Genomic DNA, 22,022 nt, shown 5'->3' with positions numbered 1-22,022 from the left:
TTAGTCGCACTTTAGTTTTATTGATTGCATTTTTTTTTTGCTAAATTTATTGATTGCATGTTTACAATCCATGATCTAACTTGTATATCTTTTCTAATTCCTTGATTGTTATTTGTTTGTTATTTGCTAACTTGACGATTCTTATTTGTTTGTTTTAATTTTTTTATTGATAATAAATCCTACTATTTTTTATTTCTTTCTATGCTATAAAACTTATTTAACCTCTTTCTATGCTATGAGATATATATATTTCTCAACTTTTATGTTTAATTTTTCATTTTTTCTTAATTCTTAGATAATATCTTTAATTGTATTTTTTTCTGGAAAAAAAAATAAAAGATCTAGTGCAGAAGCAGGCAAGCACGACTCTTAAACTCTTTTTTTTTTCTCAGCTATTAGTTTGTCTTCTCGGAGTTGAGTTTCTCTCTACGGATCCCAAAATGAATCTCTCCCTCTCCTTCTTCTCCATCGCTCTCATCGCCTTCCTCTTCCTCCACCATCACCCCGTCCTCGCATCTTCTCACTTCGAAGGCTTCGACGCCGAAGAAGGCGACGACGAGTTCTCCGATGACTCCACTGAGCTTCACCACTCTCTCCGTCCTCCCCTCGTAACCCAGTCTCAGTCCACACCCCCGGATCCAGAACCATCCGATTCCAAATCGGACCCTCCTCCGACTCAGACACCACCTCCCAAGAAGCCCTCGTCAACCTCCTTCGATTTCTGGGACGAAGACGAGTTCGAAGGCTTGCCGTCGGAAACGAACGAATCTCCGGTCATCGCATCTCCCGCCGATCAAACCACTCCAGATCCGGAGCCTGCTTCAGAAAGTCCAGACCTTGACACCGTTCCCACGGAGAAGAAGAAGCTGTCGTCTTACACGGTGGAGATCGTCTCCGTATCGATCTTGATAGCTTACTTGATCAACTACTTCACCGGCCGACGCGAGAACGAGAACCTCGCCTTATCCTGGGCCTCCAAGTTCGGTCTCAAAGACACAATCTTCGAGAAAAACTTCAGCTTGCTCGGTGTGGGCGAAGGTGAGGACTCTCCCTTGCTGCTCAAAGAAGCCACGAACGTGTTCAAGTTCTACGCGAGCGGGCGCAGGTTTTGCCACGGGGTGTTGGCGACCTTGGAGCTTAAGAGCAGACACGATCTGATCTCCAGGGTTTATAACTGCGTGGTGCCTTGTAAAGATGAGATCAGTTTCGAGGTGTATATGAATGAGGAAAGTATGGATCAGGTTGTGTTTGCGGTGGCGAGGAAGAAGATGGCGAAGATGATGCATAAGGAGCTGAGGGATCTGCAGAGGTTTGGAGGGGTGGTGCCGGTTCCTGGCGGGAGGAAGTGGGTGTCGGAGGAGTTGTCTGTGATCTCTGAGTCTAAGGAGGTGGCTGGGGATATGATCACTGACGTTGTACTTGATCAGGTTAGATGCTTAATCTCTTTGTGTGATCATGAAAGCACTTTTTGTTTAGTTTAGTTTCTTATTGGAGTTGAGCCTTATAGATTAATGGATGAACATGAACTTCATAGGAACGTTGCTCTGGCCTTATTGGTAACTTTGGTGTGAATGGAATCAAGTTTGTCTCTCTCTGTCCAGTTATACATAGATACAGGGTCTAGACTTGTGATGTACAGAAAAATCTCTTTAATTTCCTCTGTTAGGATATATATTTAGGACTGATGGTAGTGTGATATGTTGAAGGCAGATCGCTACCTGAGTCCGGAATGTTATAAGAATGAAGTAGTTTTAGTGTATATGATGTTCCTCTCTCTTACATCAAGAAATTCAGTAGGCAGTTGATACTGTGTTTATCTCTTATCTTTGATCACTAATCAAAGAGTAGCAAGCATGCATGCATGACAGTTAGCCGATTGCGTTGATGCGGTATGGCTAATGTTCCATTGTTGTGTATTTAGGATATATATTTTAAATTATTTATGTATGATGATTATAAATTTATTGTCAACCGCTGGAGCTATCTATGTCCTCTTCTGTTTATTTCCAATGGATCTCACTTCTATTGGACTTAGATCGTTATTGTCTGGCTTCTATATCTCCTCAAACTATCTGTTATATTAATCAAAAAATTTGGATGATGCAATTGTGCTCTGTAGGTTTTTGGTGACAAGTCGTTCGAAAAGTTCGGAAAGTATTTCATTTCAATGCATTTTTCGGACCAACTTCCTGGCAAACACAGGAAGATGCTGCTTTTCAAGTTCGCCCTACCTGATGCTAAACACATGGATGATATGGTTCGCTTGGTAGCTCTAATTCCGTATTACATTGACTTAATTGGGCGCTACAAGCTCAGCTCCCAGGTATAGTGGCAAAACTTATTACAACTTGCCATTTTATCGGTTATGCATGACAGGTTGAATAAGAAATAAACTCCTGAAATGCAGGCACGTAACAAAACGGATGGTGCAAGGCAAAAGGCAGCTCAGGAAGCGTACAAGGAACTTGAGAATGTGAGGCAAGAGGCATTACAGAGAAAGAAAGCCGAGAAGAAGAAACTACTGGAAGAAGCAGAGGCAAAGCTTAGCGCCGAGGCTCTAAGGAAGAAAGAGGCTAAAGAACGCGCACGCCAGATGAAGAAGTCAATGCCAAAAGTTAAGATGAGCCGTGGTCACTAAGACACACTCAAGCATAGGAGACATCTCTCTCTAAGGTCACAATCTCATGTCTGCCATTGGAATAGCTATTTTTATTCCTTTCGATTAGATCTTTTTTTTTCCTTACTTTCATAAACCTCTACTTGTCTGTTAAATTCGATTACGACTTCCCTTATAGTGGCACCGAGACTGTGCTTACGATAATTCTTCGAGATCTTTCACCGAAAGTAACATCCTTTATTCTCAATTAGCCATTGCAATAAACAAGAAAAAAAAAGTGTTACAAAGTCCTCTCTTGGGTTACAAGTCGCAAGGCCAATCAAAAGAATCCACCTTCTCAACGCTAAAGGTGAAAACTTTTAGAGAACTTCTAATGGCAGCGGCAGCTACAGGCACCAAGCTAGGGAGATGTCTACAACAAAGACGCACCTTCATCAACGCCAGAGTCAAATGGGTCTGCGACCCATACCTCGACGAAGCAGTCCAGCGAGAGAAAAACCTCAAACAGCTCCTCTCCCTAAAAGATCGAATCGTATCATCTCCCTCGAAATCACTCCCTCTCTCTTCCCTCTCCCCCCTCAAACCTCTCGTCAACCTCCACGTAACCGCCGCCGCCTTTCTCCAGAAACACCCTTCCGTCTTCACAACGTTCCAGCCTTCGCGCTCTCTCCCTCTCCACGTCCGCCTCACTCCGCAAGCTCTCGACCTCCACAAGGAAGAAGAAGAGACCATCCACCTCGCGCCAACTCACCGTAACGCCGCAGTTCAACGCCTCGCGAAGCTCTTGATGCTGACGGGAGCCGGGAGTCTCCCTCTCTACGTCGTCGATCGTTTCGGGTTCGATCTAGGTCTCCCTCACGATTACGTTACTTCGTTGATATGCGATTACCCGGATTACTTTGAAGTAATCGAGGTTAACGATCGTTTAAACGGCGGAAAGACGCTCGCTTTGTCGCTTACTTCGCCGCGGGAGAGCCTCGCCGTGTCGGAAATGGAGAGAAGAGAAGCTTACGTTAATGGGTCTCGTGTGAAAAAGGGGTTGCGCATAAGGTATTCGATGAATTTCCCCAAAGGGTACGAGCTGGAGAAGAGAGTTAAGAACTGGGTTGACCAATGGCAAGACCTTCCGTACCTCTCTCCTTACGAGAACGCGTTTCATTTGGGGTCGTGCAGCGATCAGGCTGAGAAGTGGGCTGTCGCGGTACTTCACGAGCTTCTCTACCTTTTGGTATCGAAGAAGACCGAGACGGAGAACGTGGTTTGTTTAGGGGAGTATTTAGGGTTTGGGACGAGATTTAAGAAGGCCTTGGTGCACCATCCGGGTATCTTTTACATGTCGCATAAGATTCGGACGCAGACTGTTGTGTTAAGGGAAGGTTATCATAAAGCTTTCTTGATTGAGAAGCATCCGTTGATGGGGATGAGGCATAGGTATCTTTATCTTATGAGCAGATCAGGGAGAGTAAAGAAACGAGACTATGTCCCTGGAATTAAAGAGAAGCATTCGAAGCTTTGATGCACATAACAAACAACTGCTAATGTAGAATGAGTGAGTTGCTATGATTGTTCAAGTAAAGACAGCTAAACTGACGACTGGTCCTAAGAACATCTTGAGAAGTGTAGTATGGAAAACAATTTATTGCTGATATGGGGGTGGTATCATTGTTCAAAACTTCGTCTCTGGGTTCTGAATCAGCTTTCATGCAAGAGGTTTTGTTATTGAAAATATCAGCTCTAGCAGCTGTCTCTAATGTGACGCATGGTGATTAAGTTGAGAGCATCACGAGACACGAAGCAGAGGAAGAGCTGAAACTCAAGATCGACCGGGTCATAGTCAACATGGGTTAGTGTCCGTCTTCATGAGTCAATAATGTTATTCAATTAATCAATTGTATTTTTGTTTATGTCACGCCGTCAGACTTTTTATTAAGGTGGTTGCATGCGTTATTAATTTCCACTCGACCAACTTTTGAAACCAAAACTCATAATCAATTACAGGAAGTAGATGAGAAGGAACACAGATAGATACAAACACGAAATGATTACGTACACAAAAGAATAAGTCAACCACCTTTGCACATGAAATTGTTTATACATTCTTGGAAATTAAAAGAATCTAACGGCGACCTCCGTTTCCGGTGACCGGATATCCGATACCGTGTCTTCTCGCCGGGAAAACCAAGAACAACAAACCGCAAATAACACCAACACCCATCGGAACAATATCCAAAACCTTCTTGGTTCCTTGCTCAGGCGCCGGGTAAAAACAGCTCACAGCATTCTTCTCCCTCAAAGCCACCGCACCGAACACAAGCACAGACAAAACTGCGTGTATCCAGTCGACGATCCGGATCCTGTATTTACTTAGGTCGGGCAAACCCGAACCGGACGGGTCGGGGTAGTCGAAAACCCACATACCTTTACGAGTGGCAAACCCGTAGTACACGTGACCGTCTTCGGCCTTGACGCTGTCCGTGAACGAGCTGAGGAAGCAGGAGATGGAGAGGAGCGTCAAGAGCACTGCGGTTAGAACGCGCGTGGAGTGCTCGCACGAGCCGTTTGATGTGAAGACGGGGATGAGGAACTGGAAAGCCAGTAGCGTTCCTGTCGGGAGAAGGTTGGCTAAGTTTGCGACTGACGTCAGCGTCTGTGACATGGCATGTTGAGATATCGAAGGTTGTCTCCTTAGCTGTGGAGGAGGAGGAGGAGGAGGAGTCTCTGATGGTTCTTGCGAAATAGTTGGGTTTCTCTGCGTCAGCGAAGAAGAAGAAGATGACATGTTTTTTTTTTCTCTCTTTCGTTGTTTTGTTGTTGTTCTCTTGTTTGCGTGGAGAATTAATAGATGGTTATGATCATATTATATACAGACTAGGTTTAAGACAACATGAGGTTATTATAGTGTTGAAAAATGGTTTGTTGACGTGATCAATGTGGGTTGAGAAGTCAAGAGAGGCGAGAGGTGATGGTCGCATTCTTATTCTCCGCCGTCGTCTACCATAATTAGAAACTTTCAAACGCGTTTCAAAGTTGATTATTATAATTTACAACAAGTCTCTTTCTTCTTACTTCTCTCCAAATTTTTTACAACGTTAAACTTCTTTACGTGCAAGTAGTTTTAACTTTACTTTGGTAACTCGCGCAAGAGATGTACTAAGGGCCTGACTCGTGTAACCGTAGCGGTTGCGGTTGCGGTTGCGGGAGTTTGTGGGTGCGGGTGGTTGCGGTTTTAAACGTTTTTTAGAGATTTGTACGACTGGTACAACTGTTAGAATTATTGCGTTTGCGGGACTCTTATGATTAGTAAACTACCAAACGAAACATCTGTTAAATAATAATTTAACAATATTTACATTTTATATAACTATAAAAATATTAAAAATTATAATAATATAATAAATATAAAATGTATATTTATAAAATCATATTATTAAATTTTAAAAATTTATAGAAAATATTTTGGTTTTAAATTTTTATAATATAAATTGAAATATAATATGTATACATTTTACAATTTCTATTATTTCAATTTAAAATTTTATTGGATATTTTTAGTATTATTTTTATTTATTCTGTTTTTAAAGAAAAAAATTACACCCTCCTGCAACCGCCCGCAACCGCAAACGATAGCTGGATCTAGCTTTTGATTTTAAGAGGTTCAGAACGGTTTGAAGCGATTTGTAGCGTTTTCTGTGATTGTTTCGAAACGCTAACAACCGCTACGAACCGCAAAAGCTGCGTTTGCGGGTGATAGCGGGAAAACCAGTCAGCCTCTAAAGAGTGAACTAAACGTTAACTTTACTTTAGTTTCATATTACTTGAAAATGTTACAAAAATAATAATAAAAATTGTTGAAAAATATTTAAAGATAAAATATAAAAAACTGAATACAACAAAACATAGTTTTGGATATTCATATTTTAAGTTGGGTATAAATATGTTCATTTCGAGTTAGATTGGTTCTTTTTGGATCCAAATTTATTCGGATCGGTTCTTTTATGTTCTGGTTCTTTCGATTCGAAATATTTTGGTTTCCAATAGATACTTATAAATTTTCAGATCGATTCAGATTCAAATATTTTTGGGTCGTTCCGATTCGAATTTTCCGATCCAGATTAAAATATTCAGACCTCATTTAAATAGTTAAAATAATTGAATAATTATCGAAAAAATTATACATAATATCAAGTAACTTGTAAATAGTTCACATGAAATAAATAGTAAAATGAAACGGTAACTTGCAAGTAGTCATTTTAGTAAATATTTAATATTGCAAATACTCTGTTTTAAAAAAATCAAATACACATTCAAATTTCCATTATTCGAACAAGTCCAAACCAAATACAAATATATCAAAAATGGCAAGTACTTGACTGTACTTACCCAATGAACATGACTTCTCGTGTATACTAGATTTTAAGTGGAGGAGAATCATTAGCCATGCTCGCATATTATGGTGTGTACTATGATTCTTGAAGACAGGAAATGTCCATGACATGGAAGCCTGTCTCTCTCGCTCTCCCACACACACACACAGTTACATTACAAATTACTAATTTACACACACACACACACACACAACCACCTCAACCTTCATATGTTTCCTCTACTGCTTCATCTTCCATTATCGCAGTCAATAAGGAGTACTTCACCTTCAACGAGATCTTCCCCTTCTCCACCAGCAACCTCGCACCAGACACAACCCAATACCCCGGCGACTCCTGCGGCCCTCTCGTCATCTCACTCGTATCCACAAACTTCAAAAGCTTAGGAGCCTGCACCGGCACCGGCGGTCCACCGGGGTAAACAGCAGAGTTTATATTCACATCCGCAGGACGCGGCTGCGGCTGCTGCTGTTTCTGCGGCGCGGTGAAGTGATGGCTTATCAGCGTCGAGATGAGCCCCGACTTGGGAGCAAACCCCACCGCTTCGTCCCACTCGTAGTTCTTGGCCAGCATCGTTCCCACGACTCTGGAGAAACCAAGGCGCAGGAAGAGCACGTTCTTGAACCCGTGGCTCTCCACGAGGAACTGCGCGCCTGTTACAACCGCGAGGTCGTCTTCTGACTCGACGGGTGATGTGCAGACGTGTGAGTAGTTCTTCCAGTTCACTCTCTCGTAGTATCGACGGTCGTGGGAGTCGTGCCGCATGGTTGTGTTCGGAGCGTCTTCGAGCTGGAATATTTTGGGAAGAGAGGAGAGGTGTTGCAGATGGATCGCTAAACGGTTGCTTCTTCGTCCTTCTAGGTAGAGACGCATGCCGGTGATTGGCCTCTTCCCGACATCAACCTGAAACCAGATAAACAAGAAACTGAACCTGAATGGCTGCAGAACTGTACATGTTATATATGATTAGGGGTGAAAGATAACTCAATACCGGAGTGGTGTTGACGAATAGCTTAGGCCCGAAGAAACTGAACTGAAGAGACGCACAACTTTGTTGCTTCCTTTGAGGACCAAGAGGAAGTTCACTAAACACTGGAGCCCACTGCCTTGGTAGCTGAAACTCTAAGAACTGATGTAGCTCTGAGATCGGTGGCTTATCTACAAAAAAACAAATACCATAATAACGTATCAACCTATCTAATAAACTGGTTCTTACGGTTCTTGCTTATAATATGTAAGGCTTACATCTTAAATAGAGATTAATGGCGTGGCTCAAGAAACCACTTCCTGGACATCCATTAAGCAAAGAAGTTATTGGAATCAAAGACATGGAGATAGCATCAGGCTCCGTCTGAACTGTTTGTAGCCATTCGTTATGCGTTAGGTTCCTATTATCGTTTCCACCTCTCCTTTTGCACATGAAGACAATATCCTACAAAAAGACACATATGTAAATTCATGAGAAAACAAAAGAAGCAATTACACATGAGAAAAAACATGTCTGCTAATCACCTCTTTATTTGCATAAGAGCCCAGTGAATTGGTATCTGCAAATCTCAGGCGTTGCTCCTTTGCTTCCACCTGTAACAGAAGGTTTGTTTGATTGCAACACTAAACTGTTAGTAGAGTGATTCTTCAAGATGTCAAATAAGAAAAGTTTTGATGATGATGATAACTGCTACACAGACCTTACTAGTTGGATGTATTCTATCCGAAGCTGTGTTCTGGACTCGGCTAGCAGCTTCTACAAACCTCTTATCAGCCACCTCTTTCAACCTTTTCTGGAGATCATCAGGTTGAAGTTTAGAAGAGTGTTGCTGTTTTGCATAAATCACATCTTTCCCTCCCATCTTAACACCCACAATTATATGCGTCCCATAAGTATCTATAAACCTGGTGTTAACAAAACCATCTGACTAAACGTTAGTCACAAATCCAAAACATTAGTGTTACAATAAGATTTCAATAAACGGGGACATCACCTAGCCAATGCAGCGGGGTCCCATGTTGAAGGGACAGCCTGCTTAACATGCTCACGGAGCAAAATTTGAGATTTGTCCAAAGCAACCGTGTAAAAGGAGATGAAGATCCCATCAAAGGCAAGGTTCTTGGTAAAGGCTGCGTCTTTCTGCCAGCAGCCAGAGAATTCAAACATGGCGTTGAAGAGACCTGATGGGATTTTACCAGCCAAAGACAGTTCTTGGTTAAACTGCTCTGTCATCTACAAAACCACACAAGAAAAAATAAAATAAAATAAAATTCAAATGCTCTTAACTAACTCAAAAAAAAGTAGGAGACTTTTATAGTAGTACCTGTTGGAAAGAAAGAACATCAGACCTAAACCTCATGCGCTCTCCTTTATCGCATTTGATAGACTTTGAGACATTAGGGATAGTGATACCACCAGGTAAAGCAATCTCGCGAGTGTCTTCACCGTCTTGAATGTCAAGCAAACGTGATTCTTTACAATACTTCAAACGTACATCGATAGCTAAATCATAACCGCAGCCAATTGAACCAATCGCAAATTCAGCTGCTTTAGAAGCTGGTAGACGAAGTGCCATCCTTTTAGACCAACAAACAAAAAAAGTAAAGAAAGATGATTAAGCTAAGAATCAACAGATGCAAAAAAAAAGCAATCAGAAGCCACTTTGGTCTTCTGAATTTCTGAGACATGTTGACACAGTACAGATTCTATTTATGGTCAGAACAGAGACTTTGTCAAAATCTGACCAAATAAAAAAAGATGTAATAATTGCCAAGAATAGACCAAATCGCAGTCCAAATGTCTCGACAAATCAGTTTAATTGTATTTACTTTGAAATCATTAGAAGAGCTTTCAAAGAAAGAAGAAGAAGGGAAAGGTGTGTACTTTGAAGAGAAGAAGTATATATGTCTTGGATATGATATGAGCTCAGAAACACGATCTAAACGAAGCTGACAAGATTCCTAGAGGTTGGTGTAAAGATGGATGATTGAGAGAGATTTGAGGGAGGAAGGTGATGAAGAAAACCCTCTTGCGGTAAAATTAATTAGGCCTGGTTAAATCTTATATGTGACAAGGTACCAGCTTAGTCAGATTAAAAACAAAAGTGTTTAAAAGTTTTGGTTTTAAGACAAAGAAAAGTCGAAAAGTCAATGGAGAATTGTATGTGTGGTCTTTGATCTTTCTCTCTCTTTATTAGTACTTTTTAGCTGCAACTATTTTATCTCATAAATACTAAAAATTTAAATAAGTTTTTAGTTTTTATTAAATCAATAATAGAGAATATAAAAAGAACTATTAGTAATTAATTTTTTGAATTTTTAGTATTTTTTTAATTATTAAAATAGTTAATCGCAAAAATAAATATATATATATTCAAAATTTTAATGTCTGAAAGGTAAAACTATATTATTTGAAAACAAACAAAACATCTTTTAATATTAGTTTAACAGCCTGTTATATGATTCGCTGGGAAGTGGGAACTTTTTTCTGTTCATAAAGAAATTTTAGTAAAACAGCACTCATAACTATGAAAATGTTTTCACATGTTAGAAACTTTTCATATCTCAAAGAGAGATCTGCTCAAAGGTAAAGATCATTCTACCTGGGAAGTGGGGAAACCTTAAACTACTTAGCAGTTTCATTAGTTTGATTACCATTTATTTACATACAAATAATTTTTTTTTACCACTTTTGATAAAGATTTTCTCGAATAGCTCAAGATTTTGTTTAGATTACCAAGTTTTCTTCAACCATCTAGTTTTGATTTTTGAATAATCTCAAAGGTGTGATTTGATTTGATAGAATTAGTAGCAGTCAGTGGTTTGTAGTTATCATTAGGGGTAGTAAGTAAACTTTGTTGAACTGATAAATATAAATATATTGTGACGATTTTTAATGTTGGATTATGTACAAAATTAGGTGATCTATGCGTTATGAGCGGATTTATAGTTATTATAGACTGATGGACCAACCCTTAAGGCTAGAAAGTAGAAAGAAGAAGAAGAAGCGCTTTGATTTCAACTCAAACGTTTGAACATTGGTACATAGTTGCTCCTTGTACTGAGTTCCAAAAAAAAAAAAAAAAAAAGTTGCTCCTTGCACACATCTCATCCTTGTGAAATGCACCGGAACCAGTGATGGTGATCTTTTTGTTTATTTCCCCTGCCTTTGTCAACGGCTCTTGACAGAGATAGTCCCAATTGGCATCAATCCCAAAATGTGACTTCCATTTTTTTTAGAATTCCACTTGGTGCTGGTGGGCACATCGTTGATTGATACGTGACTGTCCGTTAGAACATGTGGTAAAGACTTTTGATTTTTAAAGTAGGCAGAGTGGTGTTGTTTCTTGGAATACATCTTAGTCTGTTACACCACCAAGGGAAAGTGGTGTCACATCTACAAGCATAATGTCACTCACATCTCCATCCAAAAACACCAAATCAAACGAATATCTCACTACTTGATGAGAACTCATTGTTACTGCAACATCAAATTATTATATATTGGTAGAAAATATTCTCTGTAAATAACATTGCTTCATTCTAAGCCCAAAGTAAATTATCATATCACAAGCATTGCTCAAATAACCCGATTGTACTTGTACATAGACAGACGATCTGCATCACTTCTTGGTTTACAGCAGCAATGGCATCTTTGATTTCTTGTGTTGATCCACTTCCGATCTTGTCTTTAAGCTCTTGTAGCTTGTCTTTAAGCTCTTGTAGCTTAGCCTCTATCTCCTCTTTCACTTCACCTGGAATTTTCTCTTCAAATATTCTGAGCTGCTTCTCTGTCTTGTTAACAACAGAATCCGCCTGGTTCTTTGTGCAATTGCATCCCTCTTCTCTTTGTCATCCTTTGCAAACCTTTCTGCCTCTTTAACCATTTTCTCTACCTGTAACACGTTCACACACACTAACTTTTGTTAGCATAAACATCAAAATATTAGCTAAAACGAAAAGAAAAAAAAATACGTTTTTTTAAAAACAAAAAGGCTACTAGATCATGGACATAGTAGCCAGCCACTCCCACATTAATCATTGCAGCAACGATAAGCAGATAATGCTTTACATGCAGTTAACGTAGCAATTTAGTAAACCTCGATAATTGACCTATAAGTAAACCAAAGTTGGTAAAAAAAAAAACAAGCAATGTAGTTTGATGTTGTACCTCGTTCTTGGGCAATGTAGTGGCACAGGTAATGGTAAACTCTTGTTTATGTCCGGAGGCTCTCTCAGTAGCAGTGACGGAGAGGATTCCATTTGCATCAATGTTAAATTTGACGTCGATATTTGGAACTCCACGTGGTCCTGGTGGAATACCATCTAGAATCCAACTGCCGAGAGACTTGTTATCTTTAACAAACTCCCTCTCACCCTGCAGCACATGGAATCTAAAACTTGTCTGCCCATCAGACACAGTCGTATAGACCTTTGATTTACAAGTAGGAATTGTAGAGTTCCTTGGAATGATCTTAGACACAACATCTCCAATAACATCCGTTCCAAGCGAAAGCGGTGTCACGTCAAGAAGGACAATGTTACTCACATCCCCAGCCATAACACCAGCCTGGACTGCAGCACCTAGAGCCACAACCTCATCAGGATTCACAGTGACATTAGGTTCTTTCCCAGTCATCTCCCTGACGACTTCCTGAACAGCAGGAATACTTGTTGATCCACCAACGAGGATCACTTCATCAATATCTTTGAACCTCATCCTTGCATCCCTCAGTGAATTCTCAACGGGAGTCCTACACCTACAATAAAAAATAATAAAAAATTTAATCAAAGGAAAATGTAATAATAGGTCATAAGAGCTGCTGTCAATAAATTACCTTCGAGTAAATCTGAGCACAACTCTTCAAACTTGGCACGTGTGAGAGTAGTTTCTATGTGTTTCGGTCCATCATCAGCTGTGGTCGTGATAAATGGCAAGCTGGACACATAAAAATGCTTGTGAGATTACAAAAAGAAAAAAAAGAGACTGGGCAAGAAAATTAAGTGTACCTAATATTTGTTTGGGTCAGGGAGGAGAGCTCAATCTTAGCTTTTTCTGCTGCCTCTGTTAACCTCTGAAGTGTTTGCTTGTCTTGCAAAAGATTAATGCCTTCATTTTTCTTGAAGTTTGAGGCAAGCCACCACGGAAGGAGTCGTCCTCTGACCTTCACCGTTGGTCACAAATCGTGGGCTTCCCTCCTTCCATGACAGCTACAGCTGAGTTAGTCGTATCCAAATCGATTCCCACAACCTTCTCGTTGAACACTCGCCGCACCGGTCTGCTATTCATTCTCAGGAAAGCAGCAGAGGATGGGGTAGTGAAAGGACCGTTACTAGTACTGCCGAAAAAGGGCATGAAACTGACTTTTCCATTGAGATTCCTCTTGGAAGATGAACAAGCAGCGATTCCAATTCCACCGAGAATGTTAATCTGAGCGGCGGACGAAGACATTTTCCTAGTTTCTTTAGTAGATAATAATAATAGAAATGATTTCTTGTTGATCTCTTTGTCTTTTTTCATTGTGTTACAAAAGCTCGAGAATATATACAGAGAGGAGAGAGATAAGTATGAAACTTGGTTACCAAGTTTCACAAGATATTTATAAAAGATACTATTTATTGTACCAAGGCCCAAAATAACCTAACTACAAAAGCTAATCACCTTGAGAAAAAGAGAGAAAAGAGAACGCCACCATGAGAAGCTTTTCTGGCCGACGGAGTGAGTTCCTTTAGCAACCGTCGGTCCGGTTTCCTCTCTCTGTTTATTTTCTAGATCTCCTTTCTTTTCGTTTCGTTTTTAATTTCGGGTTTAATTTTTTGCGTCCGTCGTCGCATCTCTCTGTAGGTGGATGATCGGCTTTGGTCCGCCGCTATGGCTCCTTTCCGTCAAAGGAGAATAGTCAGCTTTAGTTAGAGAAAGTGGAGGAGGCTTGGTTATGTCCCTCGGTGTAGATGAATTTGTGGTTCGCAACGGTGCGGGATGAGAGCGCGGGTGTAGCTTGATGTCGTTCTAGCGAGTTGAAGGTTGGTGGCCGGTGAAACTTTCCGACGAGTAGACGAAGGTTCTCGAATCACGTGTCTAGGGTTTCAAGCGGTTCAAAGGCGGAGGAAGTTTCGAGGTTCGATGAACACTCCGCCGTGAAGACAGATCGGTGGAGAACGGTGATGGATTCGTTAGGAGGCTGGTTGGTCTCTAAGCTCCGACGAACGAGGTCTCTTGGGTGTGGCTCCGGCGGTGTAGCGTCGGAGGCGTTTCGAGTCGAATTGCGGTGGTGGTGGCTGAGTTGATGCGGTGACGACGCGTGCAGCAGGAAAGGTGCAGATCCTTCCACGTGTCGAGTCTGCGTCTCACCAGGCTTTCCGCTTCTCAATGTGTCGGTGGTGGTTTTGGGCTGTGGCCCATTAACCTTTCTTTTTTTTATGCCTGTTGTATCGTTTGGGCTTTAGTTGTGTCTGTATGTGTTTTGGGCTTCGACCCAGTATTAGATGGGCTTTGGACCTTTAATATATATTCAATTTGGGAAAAAAAAACCTAACTACCTAATACTCTTCTTCTTCTGTTATTAACAAAAATAATTCACTTAAATTTGTCACAATGATAAAAACTTAAATTTGTCACAATGATAAAAGCATTAAGGCAGAGGTGTATTCAACTGAGTATTTTAGCTGATTTGTATTAAAATTAAAAATCCACTTTTATTCAAATATGTTGAAATTAATGTTATTACATTTCATAAAAAAACTAAAATTCACTTTTTTGAAAATATTTTAAGTTTTAAAGTTTTCAGGTTCAGTGAAACTGTTTGGCCTTGTTTGACATCTATCACATAATCACCACCTTTGTTTGACGAAGGACCTTCACGTCCAGGAGTCGAAGGACCTGCAGCTCCAAGTTGCTTCTTTTTCTTCATCTTTGTCTCAATTGCATCCCTCTTCTTTTTGTCATGTTTGGCAAACCTTTCTGCCTCTTTGACCATTTTCTCTACCTGTAACATGTTCATTCACACCCAGCTTTTGTTAAACCATAAACATCAATAAAATTTGCTAAAACGAAATAATAAAATGTTTTTTTTAACAAAGGCTACTAGATCATGGACATAGTAGCCACTCCCACAATAATCATTGCAACAACCGATAAGTTAAGTTACAAATTTAGTTACCATCTCATAAAAAAAGACCAAAACCAAGTTGGTAAAACTCAAGGCAACGTTGTTTGATTTATATATAAAACTGTAAACGCACCTCATCCTTGGGCAATGTAGTGGCACCAGTAATGGTAATCTCTTGTTTATTACCGGTGGCTCTGTCAGTAGCAGTAGCAGTGAGGATTCCATTTGCATCAATGTCCAATTTGACGTCAATTTTTGCAACTCCGCGTGGTGCTGGTGGAATACCATCTAGAACGAAACTGCCTAGACACTTGTTATCCTTGACAAACTCCCTCTCACCCTGCAGCACATAAAACGTAATACTTGTCTGTCCATCAGAACCAGTCGTATAGACCTGTGATTTAGAAGTAGGCAGTGCAGAGTTCCTTGGAATAAACGTATTCATAACACCTCCAAAGGTTTTCAAACCGATCGAAAGCGGTGTCACATCAAGAAGAACTATGTCACTCACATCTCCAGCAAGAACACCAGCCTAGAGTCAAGTAAAGATAAGGCCCACTTAAATAAAAAATCTCGCCACTAAATAGGGTGAAAGTTCAAAGTTTACGAGAACACACCTGGACAGCAGCACCTAGAGCTACAACCTCGTCAGGGTTCACTGTGATATTAGGTTCTTTACCAGTCAGCTTCCTGACTACCTCCCGAACAGCAGGAATACGTGTGGATCCACCAACAAGGATCACCTCATCAATATCTTTGAACTTGAGTTCTGCATCCTTAAGTGAATTCTCAACTGGAGTCTTACAACTACAAGATAGACACACACGGGTAAGAATTTTAAGCCTCCATGATTTTTATCAAAGGCTACGGAATGAGTACGTATAAGCAACATATCGACTATAGAATGAGCACGTAGCAACTTGTCATAAGAAGTGTAACTAAAATTACCGGTCGAGTAAATCTGAGCACAATTCTTCGAACTTGGCACGTGTGAGGGTGGTTTCTATGTGTCTCGGTCCATAGATAAATGGCAAACTGGGGCCACAGAAGAATCAAATATTTATCAGAATCCAAATAGTCAAAACTTTGTGCAAGAAAAATTTAATTAATTTTGTACCTCGTATTTGTTTGAGTCAAAGAGGAAAGCTCAATCTTTGCTTTTTCTGCTGCCTCTGTCAACCTCTGAAGTGCTTGCTTGTCTTTCAAAAGATCAATGCCTTCATTTTTCTTGAAGTTTGAAGCCAGCCAATCAACAACTCTCTGCATTGCAATTTGTTGCAAAACTTAAGAAAGTGTAGACAGATTCAAAGCACTTATTGATTAAGAGGCCTTTAAGATCAGTGTTGTGCATTTTAGCTAATAAAACCTTGTCGAAGTCATCGCCTCCCAAATGTTTGTCACCAGAAGTAGAAAGCACCTGAAACACACCTTCACCGACTTCAACAACTGCACAATAATAAACATAACAAAATACAGATATGTTAATACAACGAGACTCGGCAGAAACCAAAAAAGAAAAAGTATAGAGCAAGAGTTTTAGTGTCTTAAGTACCAGAGACATCAAAGGTACCACCGCCAAGATCAAAGACAAGAATTGTCTCGTTGCTTTTCCTTTCAAAAGCATAAGCCAAAGAAGCAGCAGTGGGCTCATTGATAATACGAAGAACATCAAGCCCAGCGATGCGACCAGCTTTTTTAGTAGCTGTCCTCTGTGAGTCATTAAAGTAAGAAGGCACAGTGAGGACAGCCTTGGTCACTTTTTCGTTCAAAAGTCTCGAAGCGTCATCCACAAGTTTCCTCAAAACCTACAACACACACACATAAAGCAAGAAACCAAACACATAAAAAAAAACTCGGTAAATTAAGGACACTTTCAACAAACTAAACGGCAGTAAAAGAGTGAAAAAAATTTGAATACCTGAGCTGAGATTTCCTCAGAGGCAAACTGTTTACCAATGGCGGGACATTCAAGCTTGACGTTCCCGTTCTTATCTTCAACAACTCTATAAGAAACCTGCTCGTCAGCTACCTCGTTCATCCTCTTACCTATAAACCTCTTCACCGAGGAAAAAGTGTTCTCAGGATTAACCACAGCTTGCCTCTTCGCACTCTGTCCAACAAGCCTGTCACCGCCGCTCTTAGTGTAAGCCACCACGGACGGAGTCGTCCTCTGACCTTCAGCGTTCGTCACAATCACGGGCTTGCCTCCTTCCATGACAGCTACAGCTGAGTTAGTCGTACCCAAATCGATTCCCACGACCTTCTCGTTGAACACTCGTCGCACCGGACCTACTGAGCCGTTTCTGATACTCATTCTAAGGAAAGCAGAAGTGAAAGGACCGTTTCTAGCGCCGAAGAAGAAGGCGCTTCTTGGCATGTTGTAACTTCCTTTCACATCATTTAGATTCCTCTTGGAAGATGATGAACAAGTAGCGATTCCAGTTACGCCGAGAACGTTAATCTGAGCGGAGGAAGAATACATTTTTCGAGTTTTGTTGTTGATAGTAATAGAAGAGATTTCTTATCGATCTCTTTCTCTTCTCTCATATATACACAAGTATGGAACTTGGTCACCAAGTTTCACAAGATATTTATTAACGATATTGTCTGAACGAATGCCCAAGAATTACCTAATTAGTACTTTTTTCTCAAGATTTGGAAGGCTCAACTTACCATCTTCAATTTACTCCTCTATTTTTTTTTTTTTCTACTTCTAAAATATAGTAATTCTAAAATAAAGATGTGTTATGTATATAGTAACTCAAAATTTTTGGAATTCCACTTGGTGCTGGTGGGCACATTGTAGTGTAACTTGGAATTCTAACGACAAATAATCGTTTTATCACAAGAACTGCTTAATCCATGCGTGTCTCAACCCAACCCAACCAACCAACCAACAAAATCATGCGTTTTTACACCAACGGTTACATATGAACTCAAAACCATCCTAACTCTGTTTTCCTCATTGGCTGTCAGTGAAGTCAGCGTCGATCACATCATCTCCATCTTTATTTTTTGATGAATCTGCTGGTGAAGCGTCTTCACCACCAGGGGAAGGACCTGCTCCTGCTCCTGCTCCAGGCTGGTTGTACATAGACTGACCGATCTGCATCACTTCTTGGTTGAGAGCAGCCATGGTGTCCTTGATCTCTTGGGTCGTTCCACTTGCAATCTTGTCTTTAAGCTCTTGTAGCTTGGCCTCCACCTTCCCTTTCACTTCACCTGGAATTTTCTCTCCGAGTTCTTTAAGTTGCTTCTCTGTCTGGTACACCACCGAATCTGCTTGGTTCTTTGTGTCAATTGCGTCTCTCTTCTCCTTGTCATCCTTTGCAAACCTTTCTGCTTCCTGAACCATCTGGTCTACCTGTAACCATTCATTCACACCCAATTTGTAACCATGGATATAAATATTAGAAAAAAATCACAGCTCTTAAAAGGTTCTATGATCACCATGGAGATAACAAGTCAGTATTAAGTGAACGCACCTCATCCTTGGGCAATGTACTGGCACCAGTAATGGTAATGTCTTGTTTCTTTCCGGTGCCTTTGTCACTAGCACTAACGGAGAGGATTCCATTGGCATCAATGTCAAATTTAACTTCGATTTGTGGAACTCCACGTGGTGCTGGTGGAATACCATCTAGACGGAAACTGCCGAGAGACTTGTTATCCTTAACAAACTCCCTCTCGCCCTGCAGCACATTAATCTCAACGCTTGTCTGACCATCAGCAGCAGTTGAAAAGACTTCTGATTTAGAAGTAGGCAGTGTAGTGTTCCTTGGAATGATCTTGGTCATGACACCTCCAAGGGTTTCCAAACCAATCGAAAGTGGCGTCACGTCAAGAAGCACAATGTCACTCACATCTCCAGCAAGAACACCAGCCTAGAGTCGAGAAAAAAAGATGGCACTTAGTGAGAGAACTCATCGAAGCAAAAAAGAGTGAAAACTACAAGTTAACGAGAACACACCTGGACCGCAGCACCTAGAGCTACAACCTCATCAGGGTTCACTGTGACATTTGGTTCTTTCCCAGTCAACTTCCTCACGACTTCCTGGACAGCAGGGATACGTGTGGATCCACCAACAAGGATTACTTCGTCAATATCACTGAAGCTGAGCTTTGCATCTCTCAGGGAGTTCTCAACGGGAGTCTTACACCTATAAGATAGAGACAAGGAGAAGAATCTTAAGCCTCCATTATTAATCAAAGGCTACAGAATGAGCACATAGCAAACATGTTGACTTGTCATAGGAACTGAAAGTAAAATTACCTGTCAAGTAAATCTGAGCACAACTCTTCGAACTTGGCACGTGTGAGGGTAGTTTCTATGTGTTTAGGTCCATCAGCTGTGGCCGTGATAAATGGCAAGCTGTGGCACAGAAATCATAATTCAGAATCCACATGACCAGTGAAAGTACTACAAACTAGTAAGTCATAAATTTTGGGCAAGACAATTAGTGGTACCTCATGTTTGTCTGTGTAAGCGAGGAAAGCTCAATCTTAGCTTTTTCTGCTGCTTCTGTCAACCTCTGAAGTGCTTGCTTGTCTTTCAGAAGATCAATGCCTTCATCTTTCTTGAAGTTTGAAGCAAGCCAATCTACAACTCTCTGCATTGTAAACCTCAAATCCCTCAAGTAAAGCACGGAAGAGAGAGTAGACAAATCCCAAGCACTATGACTAAGGACTTAAAGATCATTGCATGCATTTGACTAACCTTGTCAAAGTCATCGCCACCCAAATGAGTGTCACCAGAAGTGGAGAGCACTTCAAACACACCATCTCCAACCTCAAGCACTGCACACAAATGAACATATCAAGATGCATATCAGACTATACTGATAAAAAAAAGACAGTACGAGATGCGGAGAGCAACTTAGCTCAAGTACCTGAGACATCAAAGGTACCACCGCCAAGATCAAAGACAAGAATCGTCTCATTGCTTTTCCTCTCAAAACCATAAGCCAGAGAAGCAGCAGTGGGCTCATTGATAATACGAAGAACATCCAGCCCAGCAATGCGACCAGCATCTTTAGTAGCTGTCCTCTGTGAGTCATTAAAATAAGCAGGCACAGTGATAACAGCCTTGGTGACTTTATCGTTCAAGAACCTTGACGCATCATCAACAAGTTTCCTCAAAACCTACAATACATATAAACCCCATAAGAAACCAACCACACACAGCAAATATAAAGGAACAGAAGTCACAAGGGAAAGCTGATGCATTTGTAATAAAAAGGCATAAACTTTGAATACCTGAGCTGAGATTTCCTCAGCAGCAAACTGTTTACCAATAGCAGGACACTCAAGCTTAACGTTCCCGTTCTCATCCTTAACAACTCTATAAGAAACCTGCTTAGACTCCTCAGCAACCTCGTTCATCCTCCTACCGATAAACCTCTTCACCGAGAAGAAAGTGTTCTCCGGATTAACCACAGCTTGCCTCTTCGCAATCTGCCCCACAAGCCGATCACCGCTCTTCGTGTAAGCCACCACGGACGGAGTCGTCCTCTGACCTTCAGCGTTGGTCACAATCGTTGGCTTGCCTCCTTCCATCGCAGCTACGGCTGAGTTAGTCGTACCCAAATCGATACCGACGACTTTCTCGTTAACCACTCGCACCGGACCTACCGCGTACCTAGAGGCGCCGCCGTTGTTTCTGCTTCTCAATCTCAGGAAGGCGGAGGTAGGGGTAGAGAAAGGACTGTTTCTAGCGCCGAAGAAGGCGCTTCTTGGTATGAAACTGCTTTTACCAGTGAGATTCCTCTTTGAAGAAGAAGTAGTTAATCCAATTCCACCGAGGACGTGAATCTGAGCGGCGGACGAAGACATGTTTCGAGCTTAGAGAGAGTATAACAAGAGAATAGGAGATGAACGGAAATGAACACAGAGAGAGAGAGAGAGTTGTGAGACAAAAGGACTTGACGATAAACCCTATGGGGACGAAGGAGGTGAAGATAAAGAGAGGAAGGTGGAGACGAGTGACAAGTTAAAGTTTCCAGAAGTAGAGACTGATCGTGTTTAATGATATTTGGATGGGCTTTTGTAGGCCGTTGGATTCCATCCTAGAAACATCCAGACATTTCACAAAGCCCACACAATTCTCCTCCTATTATATGTTCTCAAATGCGACGCGTCACTTCAAAACCACATGAACATCGAGACTGAAAGTTAACAGTGTATTGAGAGAAAGGTGAGTCTTTTGCTCTGTTATTGCTTTCTTAATGTTTCATTACAACTTGGCAATTGCTTATATAGATAGAGATAACTAGGACTTTCAATATTGGTCTTCATTGTCTTGGAGTGCTGCAAATCGATTATGGTTAGAGACAGGCTGTTCTTGTCCAGCTGTAGACTGCTTTTGCTTTTGCTTTTGCCTCTCTGTGTGAGTACTAACCATTTTGTCTTGTTTGCAGGTTGGAGAAGAAGACCGTTGAGAGTTATTTGGCTCTTTCTGACTTGTGGGCTTTGAGTTGGGCTTGTTAGGTGTTGGGCTTGAGCCAGACATACTGATAGGCCCCCTCAAACTAGGTGTGGCGATTGAAGCGACACCGAGTTTGCCACGCAGAGTCGAGAAAGCTTCAAACGGTAGAGATTTGGTGAAGATGTCTGCGATCTGCTCAGTGTTCGGAATGTGCTTCACTTCCAGAGCTCCCAAGGCAACTCTCTCCCGAACGTAATGATAATCGAGAGCAAAGTGCTTGGTGCGAGAGTGAAATGAAGGATTTGCAGAGAGCAGAACTGCAGAGAGATTATCACACAGCAGCAACGGAGTTGTAAGAAGCAGAATTCCCAATTCGCGGAAGATCGAGCACAACCAGGTAATCTCAGAAGCTGTCTCAGAAAGTGTACGATACTCAGCTTCAGTTGAACTCTTAGATACTGTAGGTTGTTTGCGAGATGACCAAGAGATTAGATTTTTCCCTA

General features: G+C 41.1%; 6 protein-coding genes and 1 pseudogene across 6 annotated transcripts; 2 read left to right on the top strand and 5 right to left on the bottom strand.

Annotated features, from left to right (window-relative positions):
- Window positions 1-65: 65 nt before the first annotated feature.
- LOC108817023 (uncharacterized protein At5g49945) lies at window positions 66-2,823 on the top strand. The gene is made up of 4 exons (XM_018589611.2): window positions 66-82; window positions 393-1,427; window positions 2,120-2,323; window positions 2,408-2,823. The coding sequence occupies exons 2-4, from the start codon at window positions 441-443 to the stop codon at window positions 2,636-2,638; spliced, it is 1,422 nt and encodes a 473-aa protein (XP_018445113.2). The 5' UTR covers window positions 66-82; window positions 393-440; the 3' UTR covers window positions 2,639-2,823.
- Window positions 2,824-2,941: 118 nt separating this feature from the next.
- On the top strand, window positions 2,942-4,568 carry LOC108828874 (protein WHAT'S THIS FACTOR 9, mitochondrial). The gene has a single exon (XM_018602546.2). It carries the CDS (start codon window positions 2,991-2,993, stop codon window positions 4,131-4,133), a length of 1,143 nt encoding a protein of 380 aa, XP_018458048.2. The 5' UTR covers window positions 2,942-2,990; the 3' UTR covers window positions 4,134-4,568.
- A 16-nt stretch (window positions 4,569-4,584) lies between these two features.
- On the bottom strand, window positions 4,585-5,465 carry LOC108828884 (protein DMP3). Its single transcript, XM_018602553.2, has one exon. The coding sequence runs from the start codon at window positions 5,394-5,396 to the stop codon at window positions 4,734-4,736; it is 663 nt and encodes a 220-aa protein (XP_018458055.2). The 5' UTR covers window positions 5,397-5,465; the 3' UTR covers window positions 4,585-4,733.
- Window positions 5,466-7,123: 1,658 nt separating this feature from the next.
- LOC108843526 (MACPF domain-containing protein At4g24290) lies at window positions 7,124-10,044 on the bottom strand. Its single transcript, XM_018616744.2, has 8 exons — window positions 9,872-10,044; window positions 9,312-9,564; window positions 8,982-9,220; window positions 8,688-8,892; window positions 8,512-8,580; window positions 8,245-8,431; window positions 7,991-8,157; window positions 7,124-7,902 (listed from the first exon to the last, which is right to left on the bottom strand). The coding sequence occupies exons 2-8, from the start codon at window positions 9,561-9,563 to the stop codon at window positions 7,201-7,203; spliced, it is 1,821 nt and encodes a 606-aa protein (XP_018472246.2). The 5' UTR covers window position 9,564; window positions 9,872-10,044; the 3' UTR covers window positions 7,124-7,200.
- Window positions 10,045-11,437: 1,393 nt separating this feature from the next.
- On the bottom strand, window positions 11,438-13,566 carry LOC108840952 (heat shock 70 kDa protein 6, chloroplastic-like; annotated as a pseudogene).
- A 1,130-nt stretch (window positions 13,567-14,696) lies between these two features.
- Window positions 14,697-17,774, bottom strand: LOC108839487 (heat shock 70 kDa protein 6, chloroplastic-like). The gene is made up of 8 exons (XM_018612241.2): window positions 17,014-17,774; window positions 16,648-16,900; window positions 16,462-16,541; window positions 16,213-16,355; window positions 16,044-16,130; window positions 15,713-15,902; window positions 15,229-15,627; window positions 14,697-14,972 (listed from the first exon to the last, which is right to left on the bottom strand). Exons 1-8 carry the CDS (start codon window positions 17,575-17,577, stop codon window positions 14,736-14,738), a joined length of 1,953 nt encoding a protein of 650 aa, XP_018467743.2. The 5' UTR covers window positions 17,578-17,774; the 3' UTR covers window positions 14,697-14,735.
- Window positions 17,775-17,913: 139 nt separating this feature from the next.
- On the bottom strand, window positions 17,914-21,089 carry LOC108843358 (heat shock 70 kDa protein 6, chloroplastic). Its single transcript, XM_018616539.2, has 8 exons — window positions 20,352-21,089; window positions 19,985-20,237; window positions 19,813-19,892; window positions 19,563-19,705; window positions 19,369-19,467; window positions 19,066-19,255; window positions 18,581-18,979; window positions 17,914-18,459 (listed from the first exon to the last, which is right to left on the bottom strand). Exons 1-8 carry the CDS (start codon window positions 20,925-20,927, stop codon window positions 18,058-18,060), a joined length of 2,142 nt encoding a protein of 713 aa, XP_018472041.1. The 5' UTR covers window positions 20,928-21,089; the 3' UTR covers window positions 17,914-18,057.
- Between the last annotated feature and the right edge of the window lie 933 nt (window positions 21,090-22,022).

The sequence above is a fragment of the Raphanus sativus genome, chromosome 2 (genome assembly GCF_000801105.2).
Source record: "Raphanus sativus cultivar WK10039 chromosome 2, ASM80110v3, whole genome shotgun sequence".
NCBI classification, from domain to species: Eukaryota; Viridiplantae; Streptophyta; class Magnoliopsida; order Brassicales; family Brassicaceae; genus Raphanus; species Raphanus sativus.
This window is presented reverse-complemented; position numbering and strand designations above follow the sequence as displayed.

Coding starts and splice junctions, on each gene's coding strand:
- LOC108839487 (XM_018612241.2), bottom strand. CDS start 17,577: ATGTATTCTTCCTCCGCTCAGATTAACGTTCTCGGCGTAACTGGAATC. Junction 16,901..17,013: donor CTGAGGAAATCTCAGCTCAG/GTATTCAAATTT, acceptor TGTGTGTTGTAG/GTTTTGAGGAAACTTGTGGA. Junction 16,356..16,461: donor GAGGCGATGACTTCGACAAG/GTTTTATTAGCT, acceptor ATTGCAATGCAG/AGAGTTGTTGATTGGCTGGC.
- LOC108817023 (XM_018589611.2), top strand. CDS start 441: ATGAATCTCTCCCTCTCCTTCTTCTCCATCGCTCTCATCGCCTTCCTC. Junction 1,428..2,119: donor CTGACGTTGTACTTGATCAG/GTTAGATGCTTA, acceptor TGTGCTCTGTAG/GTTTTTGGTGACAAGTCGTT. Junction 2,324..2,407: donor GCTACAAGCTCAGCTCCCAG/GTATAGTGGCAA, acceptor CCTGAAATGCAG/GCACGTAACAAAACGGATGG.
- LOC108843358 (XM_018616539.2), bottom strand. CDS start 20,927: ATGTCTTCGTCCGCCGCTCAGATTCACGTCCTCGGTGGAATTGGATTA. Junction 19,893..19,984: donor TGGTACCTTTGATGTCTCAG/GTACTTGAGCTA, acceptor ATTTGTGTGCAG/TGCTTGAGGTTGGAGATGGT. Junction 18,460..18,580: donor GTACATTGCCCAAGGATGAG/GTGCGTTCACTT, acceptor GAATGGTTACAG/GTAGACCAGATGGTTCAGGA.
- LOC108843526 (XM_018616744.2), bottom strand. CDS start 9,563: ATGGCACTTCGTCTACCAGCTTCTAAAGCAGCTGAATTTGCGATTGGT. Junction 8,893..8,981: donor GACCCCGCTGCATTGGCTAG/GTGATGTCCCCG, acceptor TGTTAACACCAG/GTTTATAGATACTTATGGGA. Junction 8,158..8,244: donor CATTAATCTCTATTTAAGAT/GTAAGCCTTACA, acceptor GTTTTTTTGTAG/ATAAGCCACCGATCTCAGAG.
- LOC108828874 (XM_018602546.2), top strand. CDS start 2,991: ATGGCAGCGGCAGCTACAGGCACCAAGCTAGGGAGATGTCTACAACAA.
- LOC108828884 (XM_018602553.2), bottom strand. CDS start 5,396: ATGTCATCTTCTTCTTCTTCGCTGACGCAGAGAAACCCAACTATTTCG.